This window comes from Pipra filicauda, unplaced genomic scaffold (genome assembly GCF_003945595.2).
Source record: "Pipra filicauda isolate LSUMZ 115617 unplaced genomic scaffold, ASM394559v2 scaffold609_size223957_pilon, whole genome shotgun sequence".
Lineage (NCBI taxonomy): Eukaryota > Metazoa > Chordata > Aves > Passeriformes > Pipridae > Pipra > Pipra filicauda.
In genome coordinates this window covers 121,598-139,246 of record NW_024104764.1, presented here as the reverse complement: position 1 = coordinate 139,246, position 17,649 = coordinate 121,598, and the positions used below count along the sequence as shown (strand labels likewise).

Here is a 17,649-nt window from a genome sequence, read left to right as displayed (position 1 = left end):
TGCCCCGAGGAGCTGCTCTGCTGCGAAGCAAAGCCCAGGGGAAGGAGGCAGCTCTTCGCTTTTCACCTTAAATAACACCCGGGTGATGTGAGGTTCACACATGACCTGCTGTGCTCCCCGAAGCGACAGGTCCCTGATGCACCACCCGCCCCGAGCCCTTGCTGCCCGGGGCTGAGGATAAAGACCAGGCAAGCGGGCAGAGACATTTCCCCGCCTCTGGTGACTCATGGCTCAGGCACGGCCAGAGCCAACAATGTGCCTTTGTGCTCGGAGATCTCAATGGATTTCTCTTTCGTGGTCTTGTCTGGTTGGCTTTTGAGCCCGTGTAAAGCCCATAAATCCTGAAATAATGAATCCCACACAGTTTTGCTGCACCTGGCGCAAAGAAAACGCCTCCCTTTGTGGGCATTGAACCTGACATCTGCTGGTTTCGCTGCGTGCCCGTCTGCCTTTAGAACAAAACAATAAATCCAGCCATTATTCATCTCCTCCCCTGCCAGTCAGGATTTGAGAGCCTTCTATCATTTCTGTCAACTGCTCTGTTCCTCGGCTGAGAAACAGTGTCAAGGGCTGGGCAGTGAGACTTGGCTGGCGGGAGGGTGCTTTGGAGCTAATCCCCTGCTCCGCTGTGTTCGCACCCCCGGGGAACCCCCGGGCACTGCCCGCCTGTGTTACTAAGAGGCTCCCGGGAATCCCGCGCAGCGCTCATGTTTTGGCACAGGAAGGAGCGCTCGATTACAAACCCCAGGTGTGACGGCGGCAGGGCCCAGGGCTGGGAGGGTGTGATGGCAGAGTGCCATCGCGGGGCACTGGCACGAGTTCCCGGAGCCCGGCGGGGCTGGAGTGGCTGCGGAGCCGCAACGGGACGTGGCAGGCACGGCACATCCGAACCAGCCGTGGCACTGGGGGCTGGCAACATCGGGGTCTGCTGGGACAGCCCCAGGGACAGCCAGGTGATGAGGAAACAGGGACAGAGCAGGGCCCAGCAGGACTGGGGGAGGTGTGATTTCACCTCATACCCCAGGGCAGAGCAAGACTCCACCTGCACAGCTCCTGCTCTGGCTCTGTCCATCACACACCCTGTGGAAGGGAGAGGGAGGAAGGCAATAGGTAAAAGTAATCCATCCTAGCTGGGCTTCTCCAGGGAGTTGGGCTTTGTACCCTATGAGACTGATTTACAGCCAGGACAGTGCCCACATGGTTCCAGGGTAAGGAATGCAGACTATCTTTCTGGCCACCGGGTACTCCGGGCACCAGCGATGCCAAAAGGCAGAGCAGTGGCCAGGCCAGTGGCTGTGCAGTGGGTGATAGGCACTAAAAGTGATTTCTGTCATCTGTCACACTGCTGAGATGTCACACACATGGCGTGTCCCACCCTGCTGTGGTGGTGGCACTGGGAGAACGTCCCCACATGGGGAGCGAGGATTGAGGAGAGGAGGCTGAGAGATCCCAGGGCTGAAGGAAAATGCCTCAAATGACAGAGCTGTCCAGCCTGTTTCTCTCTGCCTCTGCTCCGAGGGGCTGCAGTTACCACATTTACCAGAACATGAACATGCAGGTGACTGCCAGCATTAGAGATAAGGGGAAAATGTCAGCTGGGAGTTCAAGCCAGAGCTGTTCCCTCTGGCAATTCAGTCAAACAGACCCGTGAGAGAGGAAGTGGCTTGTCAGAATCCATTGCCTTCTGCTCTCCTGGGATGTGCTGTGTTTTGGAGCCACTCTGTTTTCCTCAGAGGGATTACCAGGCCTTTACCCTCCCGTGAATTTCCCCAGGGCTCTGTTTCTGTGTCCAGGGGGGTGCTCAGGGATTAGCCTTCCTCCCAGGAAGAGGCACAATCCCTAATGCACTCTAAGTTCCTTAGCACCCCAGTCCATGCTCACTAAGCCTTAGATACTCTCAGAACCTGAATCTCTCTGTGCTATCCCTGTACTATCCCCGTCACTGGATTTGTGGTCCTCAGATGACATCAGGATTTTTTACTTTCCTCCTCTTCTAGCTGCATCTGGGCCTCTTGCCCCTTCTGGAGCTTTGTTCATCATTTCCCTGGCTGCTGCCATTCAGAGGTGCCTGGTGCCTGTATGTCCCTCACTTGCATCACAGGTTCATCACACACCATTTCCCTCACACAGCATCTGCCAAGTGCCATTTCCTGGGTTTATAAACTCAGCCAGAGAACAACAGCAACAACAACAACAAAATGAACAAGAGAAAAAAACTTGCTTTTCCAGAAACATCTGTTTTTATTCAATCACATCTTTAACCCCAGAAACATTCCTGTGCTCGAGGCCTGGTTGTCACACATGAAGTAGCAGAGCCTCAGAGGGACCTGATAACAGAGGCAGAGGAGGTGGCAGAGACTCCTCCCTGGGCAGCAGCAGCCAGAAACCACCTTGAAAGCTGGGGAGAGTGCTGGGGTAACATCCTTCTCACTTTTCCAAGGAGCTGCTCCAGCACCCACCGAGACCTCAGAGCTTACAGTCTTTGCTTTCAAAACTCTCATGTTTTGGCCCCAAACTGGTCTGTCTCAGGTTGAGCTCTCTAACCCTGGGGCTCTCTTGGGGCCAACATTTCCAGCTCCTTATGCACCTGCTGTGCCTTCAGCTTCCCACTGAGGTGGGATGGGCAAAGAGGGGCCCGAGTGCTCGGACACACGTGGGCAGTGCAGACTCAGCCTGGCTGGAGCAGCACAGACGGACTCAGCCACACTGCCCTGCCCTTGAGTTTGATCTCTGAAAGGAGTGGGATGCTGTCAGCTCCCTCTGAACACAGCTGAGAGCAGAGGCACAGTCGGCAGAGTGTTTTATCTTCACAAGGTTTGTCAGCTGATCGATCACACTTCAGTGATTTGGGATTCCCCCTCATTATTTTGATAATGTTGCTTCCTTTTTTTCCTCTCGTTAACATCTCAGAATTTAGGGGCATTGCTGGACATAACCTGTCCTTCTCCACATTACCAGGCCCATGTCCAAAGCCTGCTACTCAGGCTTCTGTTTTCTTTTCAGAAAGCTGCTGATGCCCCTCACTCACAGCTCTGCAGAAGCAAAGGGAGGGGTTGCAGCTGAGTAAAGGAGCTGGAAATGAAAACATGCCTGAACTCTGCTGGGAAACAGTAAAGATCCCAAAGGGCACTGACTCCCAGCCCTGTGACAGCTCAGGTTGTTGTTACTTGGTATCACAGCCCAGTTCCAGGAATAGTGTTATTAAAGAACAACAGGAAATACACAGCAGAAAAAGCACAGCCCCTTCAGCTCATTTGGGTACGACTCCAGCCTGGTTCCCTGGGGTGGGGAACACCAAACTCGCTCGGTTCCTTCAGCCATCCCCACCTGAGGACCCAGCACAGCCAGGTCTCAGCACAGGGGCACAGGGAGCAGGATCTGTGCTCAGGGGTCTTGCTTGGCTGTGCTTATCTGTCAGCTTTTTAGGGCATTTCAAATGTCAGGGCAAAGATCCCTGTCCTTGAATTCCCAGCTCTGCACCAGCTCCACCTTAAGAGCACCTTGTAGCTGTGACTATATCGCTGCAACAGAGATTTAGCACTAAAATATAAATTAGAAAAAAATTCTCTCATAACTCCACACTTTCTATTGAAGCTTTTTGAACCCCTTGATGTGCATCTGAGCTGATCCCGAGCCAGAGCCCAGGGGGATGGTGGCAGTGCCCAGTCCCTGGCTGTCACAGCTCCCACAGCTCAGTGTCCCCAGGTGAGGAACGTTCCCCAGGCACAACTCAACACATCCCTGAGTGACCAGGGAGGAAAACTCCACCTGGCCACACACACTCCCCAGGACAGGGGGAGCAGGGCAGGGGCTGTGCCCGAGGGTGTGGCTGTATGGACTGGGTGAAGCACAGCAGGGGCCACTCCAGGACACAGGGCCAACGCTTGGGGACACAGGGCCAACATTTGGGGACACAGGACCAACACTCGGCTCCATCAGGTGCTTGGGGGTCTCTCTCTCTCTCTGCTCAGCAGTGCAGGTGGAGAGGCCCCTCCTGTAAAGGTTTATAGGCCATTGCTGCTGTGACTAATCACCAGTTCACTGGGATGCTGAGATAAAGAAGGAAGATTGGAATGCCCAGTTAACTGAGTTACTGTCCCCACTCTGGGAATATAGGGCAACTTGTGATGGGTCTTATCTGTCCTTACCTATGCCACTTCTAAGGATACTCCAAAAGCAATACAATACTGTGAAGAATGTTTAGGTTGTATTAGTTCTTTAATATTTACCAAACATCTATGGAAAGCAGCAATGTGGTTTCTCTTCAGATGGATTCTTTACATTTAATGTCCATAATGTTTATTCCTTCCAGTCTTTACATTTCTCACACTGACTGGCAGTGGGTTGGGCTGAAGTTATTTCTGAACCAAAGCTGCTGCTGGTTCCTGCTCTTTCACAGATCATGCACTGCCTCAGTAAGAGGTTATCTTACTGTTAACTCTGCCAATTACACAGCAGGATCACCTGGGAGTAACGATGACCCCAGTCAGGTTCATGGCCATTAAAGCACCCATTTGCTCACTCAGCTCCCATATATGATACCATTAGCAGGCTGACTCGCCCACAGAAGTTTCCAGTTGCCTTTGGCTTGTGTTTCCACAATGAGAATTAAAAAACACTTCCATGGAAGATGCAGAAAGCCACAGATCCGCTGTGGCCAGTGGGACAAAACACAGGATCACAAACAGCTCTTTACAGATGACGTGGAAGATGATATTGCCACTCCACATCCCTCAGGAGGGTACTGGCATCCTTGGGAAGGACTGTCTGTATCACCAGCTCCAGGGACTGGCACAGCAAACCAGGGGCACAGAGAGGCTCAGCTTTACCTGCAGCTGCAGATCCCTGTCCTGGTGTTGGCAGTGGGGCCTGATCCCCCAGAGGATGACACAGCCCAGCTCATCCCCTGATGGAGGGTTCTGACAGCAGGTGCCAACTGCCAAGACCCCCAGAAGGATCTTTTTTCCTCATACAGTAACATATCTTATCCTGAACTAACACACAAATAATACACAGGAGTGACTCAAACTGGGTTGTGATGGGCTGGATGTTTACACTTACACCAAGCCTGCCATTCCACCTCCAGGGGGATTAAGGGCACACTCCCATCTCCAGATCCTACCAGGCTGGCTGTTTAGAATCAGCCCTTTCCATCCTTTCAGCTGACCCCACTGGTGCTGTGTGAAGGTGCCAAGGCAGCCCTGCAGTCCCTGCCAGCAGAGCCTGGGAACAGGAACTCCCAGGGCCGGGTCACCAGCGCAGCCACGTCCCGGAACAGCAGCAGCTCTGTGTGGGTGGGTGTGTGCCAGGCTCTGCAGTGGTGCCAGGGCAGCAGGGACACGTCACTGCCTCTCCCTGCACAAGGCAATGGAGGGGAGCAGCTCCCCTGACCAGGGACAGGGCCTGTGTGTGAGGAGGGAACACACACACACTCCAGAAGCCCCTGGAGCAGGAACCCTGTGCTGAGCTCCAGGCAAAAAGTGCAGGCTGAGAAATGAAGAACAAATTCCTTCTGGAGGTCCCCCGTGCAAAGGATCAGCAGAGCCCCTCCTCAGGCTGTGGGACATGGCTCAGGTGGCTCCAGAGGCACTCAGAGGCAGGACAGGGTGGGATCCCAGGGATGCACAGAGCAGAGTCCTCACACAGGCACGATGAGCTGCCTGGGGGCCTTTTGCAGTCAGATGTTTTGCTGGAGCTACAAGGACTTTTCCGTTTGGTTTTTTTTCAACACAGGAAGGGATTATTTGGGAGTTCATCTGTTTCCCACCCCAGGCCTGGAGGTCAGCTGCAAAGGGAAGCTGGTGGCTGCAGCACAAGGAAAGGTAAAAAAAGCTTTATCTCAGTTTTCTACCTGTTCCTATATCCCTCAGGTAACTTGAATTTTCTTCTTCCCTTTCCTTCCCAGCCAAACAAGAGGAAAACCCCTGTACAGGACAAGTGCCACATCCAAGAAGACAATGATCCCCCCAGGCCTTTACAGCTCAGTGAACATTTCCCTGCAGGCACCAGAGGACATGGTGGGGCCACTCCCAGCAGGTGAGCCAGGCTGAGCCCCTCCTGCCACCCTTCTCCCCTCCTGGAGGTGACACTGCCAGCCCAGGCCATAACACATTTATCCACACAAGGGGCTGGAGGTCACATCCAATTCTGCCTCACAGCAAGGGCAGCACAAACCTCCACTGTTGGCTGGTGAACAGCCAGGGCTGGAACCCAATTCAGCCATCCCGGGTCCATCTGCCTCCCTCCAGGGGTAACCAGGGCTCTCCTGCCCCTGGGAAATGCAATTCCAGAGCACACAGGAGCTGCAGCAGCAGTTCCTTGGGGAGGGATTGAGTGTAACAGTGGGACAGGGCAGTGGATGCCCTGACAGAGCACAGGGGCAGGACCAAGCCACAGCTCACAGCATTTACTGCCAGCACAACTGGTTTCAGACACACCCCGAGAGCAGGCTGAGCTGTTGAGGGCTGGGAGGAGCTGGTGGAAGTGGAATGATGACAAATTGTCCTGTGTGCCCAGCAGCCACAGCTGCCCCAGGCAGGCACTGCAGGGAGCTGTGCCCTGGCCTTGGCATCCCAGGGGAGATAACGCAGGGATGCACAGGGAGCTGTGCCTGTGGGCACTGCCCTGGCCCTGGCATCCCCAGGGAGATGCTGCAGGAGCACACAAGGAAGCAGTGCTGGGCCTCAGAGATGGCCTGGCTGGGGCTGTGCCGGGCGCTGGCAGCGAGCACACACCCACAGCTCATCATTCTTTACAGGCTGGTCCCACTGAGGAAGTTCCAGGCTCTATTTTTACCTCTAAAGTTTAAATAATGACAATTTTTATTTTCCTCTGCTGACCCCTTCCTTTCCCAGCAGCAACCTGAAAAGCTCAATCGGTGAAAAAGGGCAAGAAATGTGTTTTCCTCTGTCACCACTGGTTAATTCCAACGATGCTGCTCCACACAGGATGTCAAACACCACAACTCTGTTCCAGTCACAGCTCTGAGAATATTTCCTCCCTTTAGGCAAATGAAGGCTACAAAGGAAATAATATGCTCATGTCATAAACATCACAAACTATATGAGGAATATAGATCTTTGGAGGGAAATGCATTCATCAGTTCTCATTATCCTATAAACTGCACCAGGAAAACAGTCCACAGTGTCCATTCCAACACACATCTTCCCACAGGAGTCACTGTACAATCTACCTTCTACTTTGCACCCCAAGTTCTACAAGTGGTCAGTGAGGATATACAACAGTTCTACAGAGAAATCACTCCAGTGGATACAGAAACGGGCCCTTTTGGGGTTAAATAAGATTTTCAATAGTTCCACAATGCTACATTCATGCTACCAAGTTCACTGAATTGGGATTTCACTTCAGGAAAGAGAAAGGAAGAACAGTTTGTCTGTCTCCAGTTAGGAGGTGAAAGGGTCAGAAAAGGAGAGAGTTCTGCGTCAGCATTTTAATCCTCCCACAACCATTTCCTTCTCCAGATAACGTGACTTTGTGCTTCCATTGCACCTCTGGCTCCCACCTCTCACCTCAGAGCTGGTGGGAGCCACAACATTAAATAGTAATTGGCATAAATTTTGGTGGTTTTTTTTTTGTTTTTTTTTTTTTTTACATCTGGCATTTCCTTCCAAAAGCTACAGACTGGTGCCTGTTCTTCCCTTCACTCCAAGTCTGGCAAACCTGAGTCCAGGGATGAGATGTGGCTCCCAAAGCTCCCGAGGTCAGGGCAGCTCCCAAGAGCTCCCAACCAGGGGGAGGCAACAGCCCACACCTCTTTGGTTCAGTATGTGGCTTTCAACAACTTTAAACCATCCCTCTCCACTTATTCCTCTCCTTACGTGTATGTACATTGTTTCTTCAAAATAGTTTTGCTATAGAACTGCCATAAATGTAAAGGGTTCAGCAGTTCTAGCCAGGGACCTGCTCCCCAAAATCACAACCACAGGGGGAGGAGGACTCTACAGATCAGAACAAGTAGTTCTTTTTGTAAGTAGTTAAAAGAAGATTTATACATATAGTTTCCTTCACTTCACAATCAACTAATTTTAGATAACAGGAAATCAGGAAAACAAGGTAATCCTTCCCTGTTACTTCTTTTGCTTGTAAAAGAAGTAATTTGTGTCACCTCCCAGAATTGCCAGTGACCTACAGACTCTAAGTACTATTTATCCTCTGAAAGGACAGTAAAATGTGAAAAAAAAGCCCTTCCCAAAACAAAAAGCACCCCTTGACCTGACCAAACAAAAAGTAAACAGATTCCAAAATGTATCATCAAATATCAAGACCTGGGTTCTCAGGTCTGACAGAGCTTGGGGTTTTCTCTGTCCTGCTCAGGAAGGGAAGGGAACAGCTCAGACCAAGAAACAGGTCTTTCAGCAAGGAAAAAGAGGTGTTTTATGCACAAACAACTGGCAATCAAGTGAACACAGGGAAGATTCAAACTCATGCTCCAAACCTGTTCCTCCAGAAGCATTTCTCCCAAATGCCTCAGTGCACAGTCCCCTCAGAGGGGTCCCAACAGCTGCTCCTCGTGGCAGGTCGGGAAGGGAGCTCATCTCCCAACACACAGCAAAGCACTGGCAGGAACAGGTAATTACCATGGCTATTAATTTCTAATTCATTTTTATACCACAGAGGGCCTGACAGAGGTTTCCCCAGCCAGGCCCCATATTCCTAACCTAAAGTATTTCAGCAAAACTAAAGTCCCATAGTTTTGCAAGCAGCAAAATAGAAAGTAATAAAGTTGTGGCTAATTGGAGGAGAACTATACATTCGTGAGAGCAGGTACAGTTAGTGCAACACAGCTACTCTGAAAGGAAGGGACCAAACCAATGCAGCAGACATGCAGGGTCTGCCAAGTTATGTTAAAACCATGTTTGCTGGTGATTAAATATGTCTACAGAAGATATATTACCAATCTGAATATATTTTCAAGCAGACCAGAAATACCTCATCTATTGGTTATGGTGTGTTATTTTTTAACTAATTAAATATTGAGAGGGATTTTTACCCCCACCCTTTGCTATAAAAATTGCACTTATTTTCTATTAAACAAAACAAAACAAAAAAAAGAAGATTTCAATTCTATATCCCAGTATATATTCACATGGAAACTGGGTTGTCTTGCTCTAAGCTTGCAGGAGTAGGTGTAGCAGTCCTTGCTCTCCGAGATCCTCAGCACAGAAGGTCCCAGCAGTACAACCCCCTCCTCCCTCTGTGCTCTGGTGACTTCTCCATCGTAGTGCATGGGTAACTGGGTTTATATTTTTTTTTGTAAGAAAACCTGAGCTTCAAAAGTCTTTAAAAGGACCTGGAATCAAATCTGGCCCATTCTGACCCAAAACAGCTCAGTTCTGCCAGGAACTCCATCCTGTCCTCGTTGCACACAGCTCCTCCTGAGACCCCAGGGCTCGGACTGGGGCCAGCCAGGGTCACCCCCTTTCCCTCCAGTCTCTCTTGACCCAGGAGACTTTCCTTGGACACGCTTCCGAGGGCTCCTCCTCCCCTGCCTTTAGCACTGCTGCTCCCGTGGGGCTCTGAAGGGCTCCCTGTGCCAATAAAAAAGTCTCTCTGCAATAAGCATGACTTCTTGGACACTGGTGATGAGCTTCCTCTTGCAAAGTCTTCTCCAGCTCATAAAATGTCATCGTAATCCAATAGTTTCGAGTGCTGGCGGGTCTTCCAGAGGCGGTAAAGGCGGAAGTCAAAGTAAGTCTCGATCATTTGCTTACCTAGAAGTGAAATGGAGCAGAGGGGTCACACCCTGCAGCACGAGGGACACAGGGGAGAGGCCACAGCACCACAAAAACCCCAGGTTTTTTTTGTGGGCAGGGCACAGGAACCCATGCAGACACTTCCCTGGGGGAACACTGGCCCTGGGCACCTGCCCCGGGGCACGTGGAGGTGCCCGTGAGAACCAAACATCTTTGTAGATCTCCTCAACCATGAATGGCTCCTTGTAATCCCCTGGCAGGGTTTGTCCATGGGGGAAGGAACTGAGCACAAAGTCTGTCTCCAGACTTTGACCTCTCTGCTCTGAGTGCTGAGCTGGGGCCAGGGGCTGGGGAGGATCAGCCACAGGGACTTCAGAAACTACAAACCAAGAGTTAACTCATTGTAAAGACTTGTGGGAAACACTAAAAATAATTAACATTGAAAATTCGAACAAAAATATGCCTTTTTTTTTTAAATTACCAGGCCATCTCTGTGCTGCAGGGCTGTCTCTGCTCCCAGCAATGAGCTCACAGGACACACCAGTGCCAGCTCTGAGCCCCTCTGATCAAAGGGGGGTCTCACAGGCACTCACAGAGCAAGGGCAGTGCCCAGGAGGCAGTGGGTGCATTGGAAAATGCAAGGGCAAACAACCCTGCACTCAGACAGGGCTTAAGGAGGGGATTTTCGCTTGTGAGGCCTGATTAGGATTAGTTTTAGATGACTTTGCAAAGGATTAGGAGGGTGCAGTATTACTGTGTCCCAGACTGACCAAGGGGATAAATTCAGCCGTGTTCTTCAGCCCTCCTGGAAGATCAACTGCTCAGTGCCTGCACACAGAGCCCACTGCCTGCCTGCTGAGCTGCCCACAAACCTGGGAATCTCCCTGCAAGCTGCTCTTGGACACATGTCCAAGCATGTTCCCCGTGGGATCTCTGCAGGCAGCGGGTACAGCTGCTCCAGACCTTGGCAGGACACACACACAGAACTGAGAATCTGGTTTAGTACAAAGTGTCCCTGCCCATGGAACTGGATGAGCTTTAAGGTCCCTTCCAACACAAACCAGTCTGGGACTCTGTGATTCCATGAACTCTGTGCAGCACCAAAGTGCTCAACTCCTGCACATTCCTGAGGGAGAGGGGAGTTAAGAATAACCCAGCAGTGCTGAGACCAGCTGGGAGCAGCTGAGGAAGCACCCACAGCCTGATGCTGTGTGGTTTTATTTGCCAAGAGAACAAAGTGCCAAGGAATACAGCAAACACAAAAAACAAGGGCAAATTCAGAATCTGCTGCTTGTAAAACCTCACCAATTACCGACACTGAGCAGAGAACAGGAAAAATCCTGTAGCCCCTTGAAACATCTTGAGCTACAGGCAGAAAGGGGAAAAAAAGCCAAGAGACTGAGCTGTAGAAAGGCTCTGATGGGTCATATCCCAGTTGGTTGTTGATGACACAACTCTTTCAGTGCCAGTGGTTTGAGCCCTGGAGAACCTGGCTACAGAAAAGGTTCTGCTCCATGTGCATTTCTCCCACATATTCCTCATGTCCTAGTATTAATAGATCTCCTACACTCAGCTTGGAAAGCTGCCCACTTTGCACTGCCAGTGGCCTGGGACAGGGCTCTGCAGCCTCAGGCACAGGACAGATGAAGTGTGAACATGGAGGAACTGCGAGGGGAAACCCAGGAAAACACGGTGGTTACAGGCAAAACCAAGACCATGGCAGGACTTAAGGGAGCTCAAAACTGCTTTTTCAGGAAGATGCCCCCCTGAAGGAGGCAGGCTGGTTAGGAGGGTGTGTGTCTTTGTAAAGAAAATAAATTACCTTGAGCTGATAGTTCAAGTGGAGACTCAAAGGCAACCCTATAAGGATTCATTAAGTTTTTCAGATTCTGAAATAGCTGAAAGGAAAATATATCAAAGTTAGCAGCTGAAAACAGGGATGACTCCTGGGGCCCCAGAATTGATCCAGAAGCTCCTACCTTCTCCCCATTGGGGTTTCCAAGAACATAGCAGCCCATGATGTGGATGATATTTGGTTCAGGATTGATTTTACTCATCAGCCGGCTCAACCTCTTCCAGAAGCTGGAAAAAACAGGAAAAAACAGAATACATAATTAAAATATAAAGTATCTCTCCTCATAGGCATGATTTATCCCAAGGATGTGTGCACACACCACTCAGAAGGGTGTTCAGGAAAAGCCATTGGATCTTAGACAGAGCAAGGGCCTGAGGAGCAGGTCCAAGTCATGTGCCTGAGAAGGAGGAGCAGCCCACTGAGCCAAGGAAGCTCCAAGGTGAAGAGAAGGGAGCAAAGTCCACCAGGAGTGCTCTTAGAGTGACAGTTTTACTAAGCATCCCCTCCAGTTTCCTCTCTCCCATTTCTATCAACAACTGCCCTTTCTACTCACCAGTGTTCTCAGTGCACTGGTTCATTTCCAGGGCAGGAAATCAGCAGGGAGCAGCTGGAGAAGTTGTTGTTCTCCACAGCTACAGAGGCAACACAAGACCAGGCTGCTCCATGTCAGCCTGTGCTTGGTGCTGGTCACAGTCAGACCCAGTTTAGGTGTTGTGACTGTGACCAGGAGCCTGGTGGGATGTGAAACACAACCCTGGGCAGAGGGTTGGAGCTGGGGGGGGCTCTAAAGCCCAGCAGTTCCTCCATGGGTTTCCCAACCAGCCTGCAGCCTCAGGTTTCCTCAGGACAGCCTCCCAAGGAACACAAACTGCATGGAGACATTCACTACCAAGCTTCCAAATTTTCAGCTGTGTGTTCACAGCTTTCTGAAGATCCCTGATTTATCAGCTTGGGAGCAGTTATGATGCCTGGAATGTGTTCAGAATCGTGTATGTGCACAAGTGCTCAAAGATTTTACAGCCAGTGTTTGTGCCAGAGCACGGGACTGCTGAGCAGATGTTGATTTTAATACTCAGTTCTCTCGCCAACAAAAAGTTGTGTAGGAACAGGTTGGTGTAACATCCTCTCCCCCACAGCCAAGCACCATTAGCCAAGGAAGTCTGAGCCAGCAAAAGTGAGTAGGCAGCAAAGCAGGCAAAGCTTAACTCTACAAGGAGAAGCAAAATTGCCTCAGCAATCCCAGCTGACAGGCTGGCATGTTAGTGAAAAGCCTCCTCAGTAACAGGCTGGACTTTGAGCAGGCTTTGCAGAGACAAATTCCACTTCCCCCTGACCAGAGACAGCTGTGGGGGAAACATTCTGGATTTCTGCTACTGGTGTCTGCTCAGCAATGCTACTGCAGCCACTGCTGAGCACCAGAGGCTCAAGGGGCATGTTCTAGTTTCTGGTCAGCACAGCCTTTGTTAGGAGAGGAAATACCTTTCTTTTTAATCTTTTGATAGTCTCTAGTCCAGAGAGACACCAAATAGCAGATAGAAGCACAAATCTCCTGGTGACCAGGGCTGCAGCTCTGTCACCTTTGCATCTCCCCCTGAACGAGCTTCAACCTGCTGACAGCCCCTCCTCAGCCTCCTCATCCCCTGAATAACCCACCCCAGCTCCCTTCACCTCTTCTGCTTGGTCATGTGCTGCAAACATTGAGCAAACCCAGCAGGAAAACTCCATGCAAGTCCATGCAGAACACAAGAGAGCCACTCACAGGATCAGATCTTCCTCCTTCTCCACTTTGGCAAAAGTGGCGACTTTGTTCTTTAACAGGTATAAGTGCCCGGGACCTCCCTGCAAGAGAGACACAGACACGTGGAAACCCCTTTGCACAGGCCCCGGGGATAAAAATCCTGGATGCATTTCCTGCCCTGCCCAGCCATTCCCGGAACTGCCACAAGGGAGCAGGGCAGCCCCGCTGGGAACCCTCGGCAGCAGGCACCGGCTCAGGACACATCCACATATGGGGAGTGGGGGGGGTTGGATTCTCCAGTTTTTACTGTTCTGTGCCCACCTTGCTCTAGAAAGGCACAGTAATAGACAAAAATCGTCGGTGTGAGTCACTGGAGAGTAATAGGGAAGACAAGAAAGTCTGTGTCATTTGGGGACAAGGGACATCCCCTGTCACTGGGGGACCTGCCGTGGTGGGCAGAGGAGAGGCTGAGCACAGCAGGGATAAACAGGAAAGGGATGATGGCACTGCAGAGGAACTGGCCTTGGGCAGCAAAAGGCATAAACAGACTGAGCACAACACCAGGAACATTAAAAGCCACAATCTCTAGGTCAGCGTGCAGCAAAGCTGCCATGCTGCAGCACAGGGGACACGGGAGGGAGTTCAAGTCAGGTTCTCTTCATTTCTCATGTCAAGGTTCCCTGCACAGCTGCTGGGGAAGTCCAAAGCTGACCACCCCGAGGAACAGGAGACTTGGGAAGGAAATCCCCAGCAAGCCACAGATCCAGCAGGGCTTGAACCTGTCCAAGCCACAGCTCCAGCCTGTACCCTGACCCCTCTCCTGCCTCCACTGGCCTCCAGCTCCCAGCTGAGCCATCTGCCAGTCTGATCCACAGCTTGCACCACTGTCACTGTCACACTGGAACTGGATGGAAACCATAACCATGACACTGCAAATTCTTGTTCCTGTCTCTGGAATCCCCTTTTGAGGTCTGTGCTGATGCTGGTTTGCCTGGGGTTCCTCGAGAGCAGCTGAGAACCAGCCCAGCTCTTGACCTGGCCACACTAAATCAGGTTTGAGTTCCTGCTGTCACAGCAACTCCAGCCTGCTCAGTGTCTGGGAAATGGGAAGTGAAAGCTGGGCACTGGCAGTTACTTCAATGGAACCTGACTTTGGAATATTGCTTTCTTCATGTCATTCTTCCCTGTAGAAAAAGACAAATTTGTAAGAAATCACCCAAGCACTTAACAACTTTCACATACCTGGCAAAATATCAGCATCTTCCAGATTTTGCAGCCTTTGCGATAAATGTTAAGTTTCTTCTCTATTTCCTCTGCAAAAAAACCCCAAACATGTTGGAAAATATGAACCATGGAGGAGGTTAAAAATCAATTTTATTTCTTTCCACTTCAGTCCTGCAGGCAGGAGGCTGAGCTGGGAGAGCTGCTCAGCACCTACATGCCGGGGATGCTGTGGGAAGCAGGAATCCCAGTGTGTCACAGGGCAGAGGAGGGATGGTGCAGCACCAGGCACTGCTCTGACCATGGCACTGGAGCAGAGCCAGCCCTCCTGACCCTGTTCATGCTCCCACCCACCACACAGGTGCAACGAACAGGTACCTGCTGCCCTGTGCCTCAGTTTCCCTTCCACAAACCAGGAGTTTGGCATCGAAAACGAGCCACAGAAGTGAGGGTTTATTACAGCAGCACATCCAAGAGCAGCTGACTGTCTGTCATGTGTCACTGGGGTGGCAAAAACACCTTTATGAGTGGCAGCTGAGGCACAGGGCAGCTGAGTGACTGACACATTGATGGGCTACATTCACAATGGGCAGGAAGCAAGAAAAGGAAATAACACTTACGTACCTAAGATGTCATCAAAGGTGGCATGTTCATGGTCCTGGAAACCAAGACAGAGGACACACAAAGGTTCACTGTCACTACATCAGCTCCCATGACAGCATTATGGTCTCTAATATTGCACACAATCCCATTCCCAGGCCAACAGATGCTCTAAGAGCAGTTACACCAACTGAAGGCTGGTAGTGACAGCACAGCAATCACCACCCTAAATCACATTTCAGCACAGAAGCTGAAGGCTCAACTGCCCATGAAGACCAAATCCACCCAAAGGCTTGGAGATGAAGGCTGCAGACACATCCAAAGCACAAACTGTCCATCAGGTGCAGTCAGCACCAGCAATACCTATTTGCCTCTTGGCCCACATTTTGCAGCCAGTTTTCCCCACGTCCAAGCTGGCTGACAAACAGCCCAACACAGTGCCTCTGGCACAGCAGGATCATCAGGACAACTGCACAACTCCCCAAGGAAGGGAGGCAGCAAGGCTGAGCCCCCAGCAGCACTGCCTGCTGCACACAGGGCTCTCTGGGCTGTCAGTCCCACCTTCCCTTTCAAATTAAGTGAATAAGTCATTAGGAAAAAGAGACCCATGACTCCTTCCTGCTGTTTCAGACACCTGCTCAGGCCAGATTCCCAGAGAAAAATCAGAGTTAAATTAGTGACTGGCAGGGATGCACCACAGCTCGTGGGGTGATGGGGTTTGTGTTCACTGCTGAGCTCTGAGGTCCTGCTCATCCCAAGGATGAGCATAAGGAGGAGCCCTAAGGCTGACAATGCAGAGCTCTGCCTGTGATCCAACCTGCCCTGCCTTCTCTTGATAATCTCTCCATGCAGCTTGGCTGGGCCTGAAGAGCCCAACAACTCCCATGTGCCATTTTCACTCCACCTTCCTGTTCTGCCCAGACCTGAGCCCCCACAAAGCCACCCCAGACCCCAAAGCTGGGTTCAGCACAGCCCCAGCCCCTCCCTGGCAGCTCTTCCAAATCACACCAGTGCTTTGGAGAGACCATAACAGGAACTATAAAATAAAAAATTCCCAGTATGAAGCCTGTTCCCAGCCACAGCAGAAGGGATTTACTTACATAGAGGATGGGGATGATGGAGGGGTCGTCCCTGCGGATAATGGTTGGGACATACTCTGCTTTGGGCACCTTGGAAGAAATGAGCTGGAAGAGATAAAAAAAAGGTGCAATAGCATGAGGAGAAGGTAGTACAGTGTGGACAGAAGCACATAATCCATGCTAACAGTGCCCTGGCAGCTAATCCAGCCTCTCTGCATCCCTGTGGAAGGTATTCCAGCCTTTGTTCCACCACAGAGCATCCCAGGCCTGCCAAGTACCCCCTGTGTCACCATCTCCTGGACCCCAACATGGGAGCACACAGCCCTGCCTCACAGGCAGCAGAGAGAACAGTTTGGGAAGGGGAGGCTGGTGTGCACAGAGGATGTGTCACCAGGAATGGCTGTATCCCCAGGAATGGCTGTATCCCAGTAAGGATCCCTCCTGTACAGCCTCCCTTCTGGCTGTAGAGAGTGCAGGGAGTGTTCAAAAGGCAGGAGTGGCTGGCTGCTGGTGGGACACTGCATCAGGCTCAGGGTCACAGGCATCAGGAAGGTGTCTGGCAACTCTGGCTGAAGGTTCAGGTGGCTCCAGCAGCACCAGAGCCCCAACTGAGCTGTGATTCCAGGCACCTCCATTCATCCCCGGGAGAGCAGAGCAGGCAGTGCTGCTGGTGGACTGGGAAGTGCAGCCTGGCTTCCAGCTGGGGCTGGTGCCAAAGCCCCCCATCCCAGTAGGCAGCACATCTGTGCTCCAGCCACATGGAGTTAATGGGACACTTCTGAAGCAGCACAGGTTATATATATACATATTATATATATACACACTCCATATATATATATATCCAGGGATGGACAACCACCACACACACAGCCCAGGGTGACAGTGTGTCAAGGGTGGGCCAAGTCTGCAGACAGCCTGGGAACACACACAGTCTCCATGTCCTTCACTCTTCCCAGATCTTAGCAGGACCCATTCAAACCCAGCACTGCTGTGCTGGACTGGCAGTGCTGCCCTGAAAACAGGCTGGAAGCCTCAGACCCCAATTTTGCCTCGTGCATGTGGCCAAGGAAGGAATGTGTGAGAACCTGGCCCTGTCTGCCAAACCCCACAGAGCAGAGCAGAGGAGCACAGGGGGAAGGCTGGAAGCAAGGAATAGCAAGAGAGAGAAACCATCCCAAGGAATGACATGCAGCTTCAAAGTAAATCAGGCAAGTAACAACAGGAGAGAGGGACTGCTGGGACTGGGGACTCAGGTCTCCATTTTCAGGGTTAAACAGACTTAGGCTGACTTGACTCTGTGTTGGTGTCAGTCCTGCTCTGATTTGGATTACAGGTCCTTCCTTCTAGTTTTCTGTCAACACATTAACCCCAGCAATAACAGCTCTGAACACCGTGTCATGTCTTGGCTGATCTCTGGGTGACCCTCACACACACCTGAGGCAT

General features: G+C 51.2%; 1 protein-coding gene across 6 annotated transcripts in view; it reads right to left on the bottom strand.

Moving 5' to 3' along the window:
* Window positions 1-2,221: 2,221 nt before the first annotated feature.
* NSMF (NMDA receptor synaptonuclear signaling and neuronal migration factor) overlaps window positions 2,222-17,649 on the bottom strand; it is a 51,816-nt gene continuing 36,388 nt past the window's right edge. For all 6 annotated transcript variants that reach the window (XM_027739450.2, XM_027739453.2, XM_027739451.2 and 3 more), the window contains 7 exons: window positions 16,228-16,311; window positions 15,152-15,185; window positions 14,549-14,619; window positions 13,328-13,407; window positions 11,693-11,795; window positions 11,536-11,611; window positions 2,222-9,731 (listed from right to left, as the gene is read on the bottom strand). In XM_027739450.2, coding sequence (XP_027595251.1) covers window positions 9,634-9,731; window positions 11,536-11,611; window positions 11,693-11,795; window positions 13,328-13,407; window positions 14,549-14,619; window positions 15,152-15,185; window positions 16,228-16,311 — 546 coding nt within the window. In that variant the 3' untranslated portion in view covers window positions 2,222-9,633. The remainder of the gene's footprint in view (window positions 9,732-11,535; window positions 11,612-11,692; window positions 11,796-13,327; window positions 13,408-14,548; window positions 14,620-15,151; window positions 15,186-16,227; window positions 16,312-17,649) is intronic.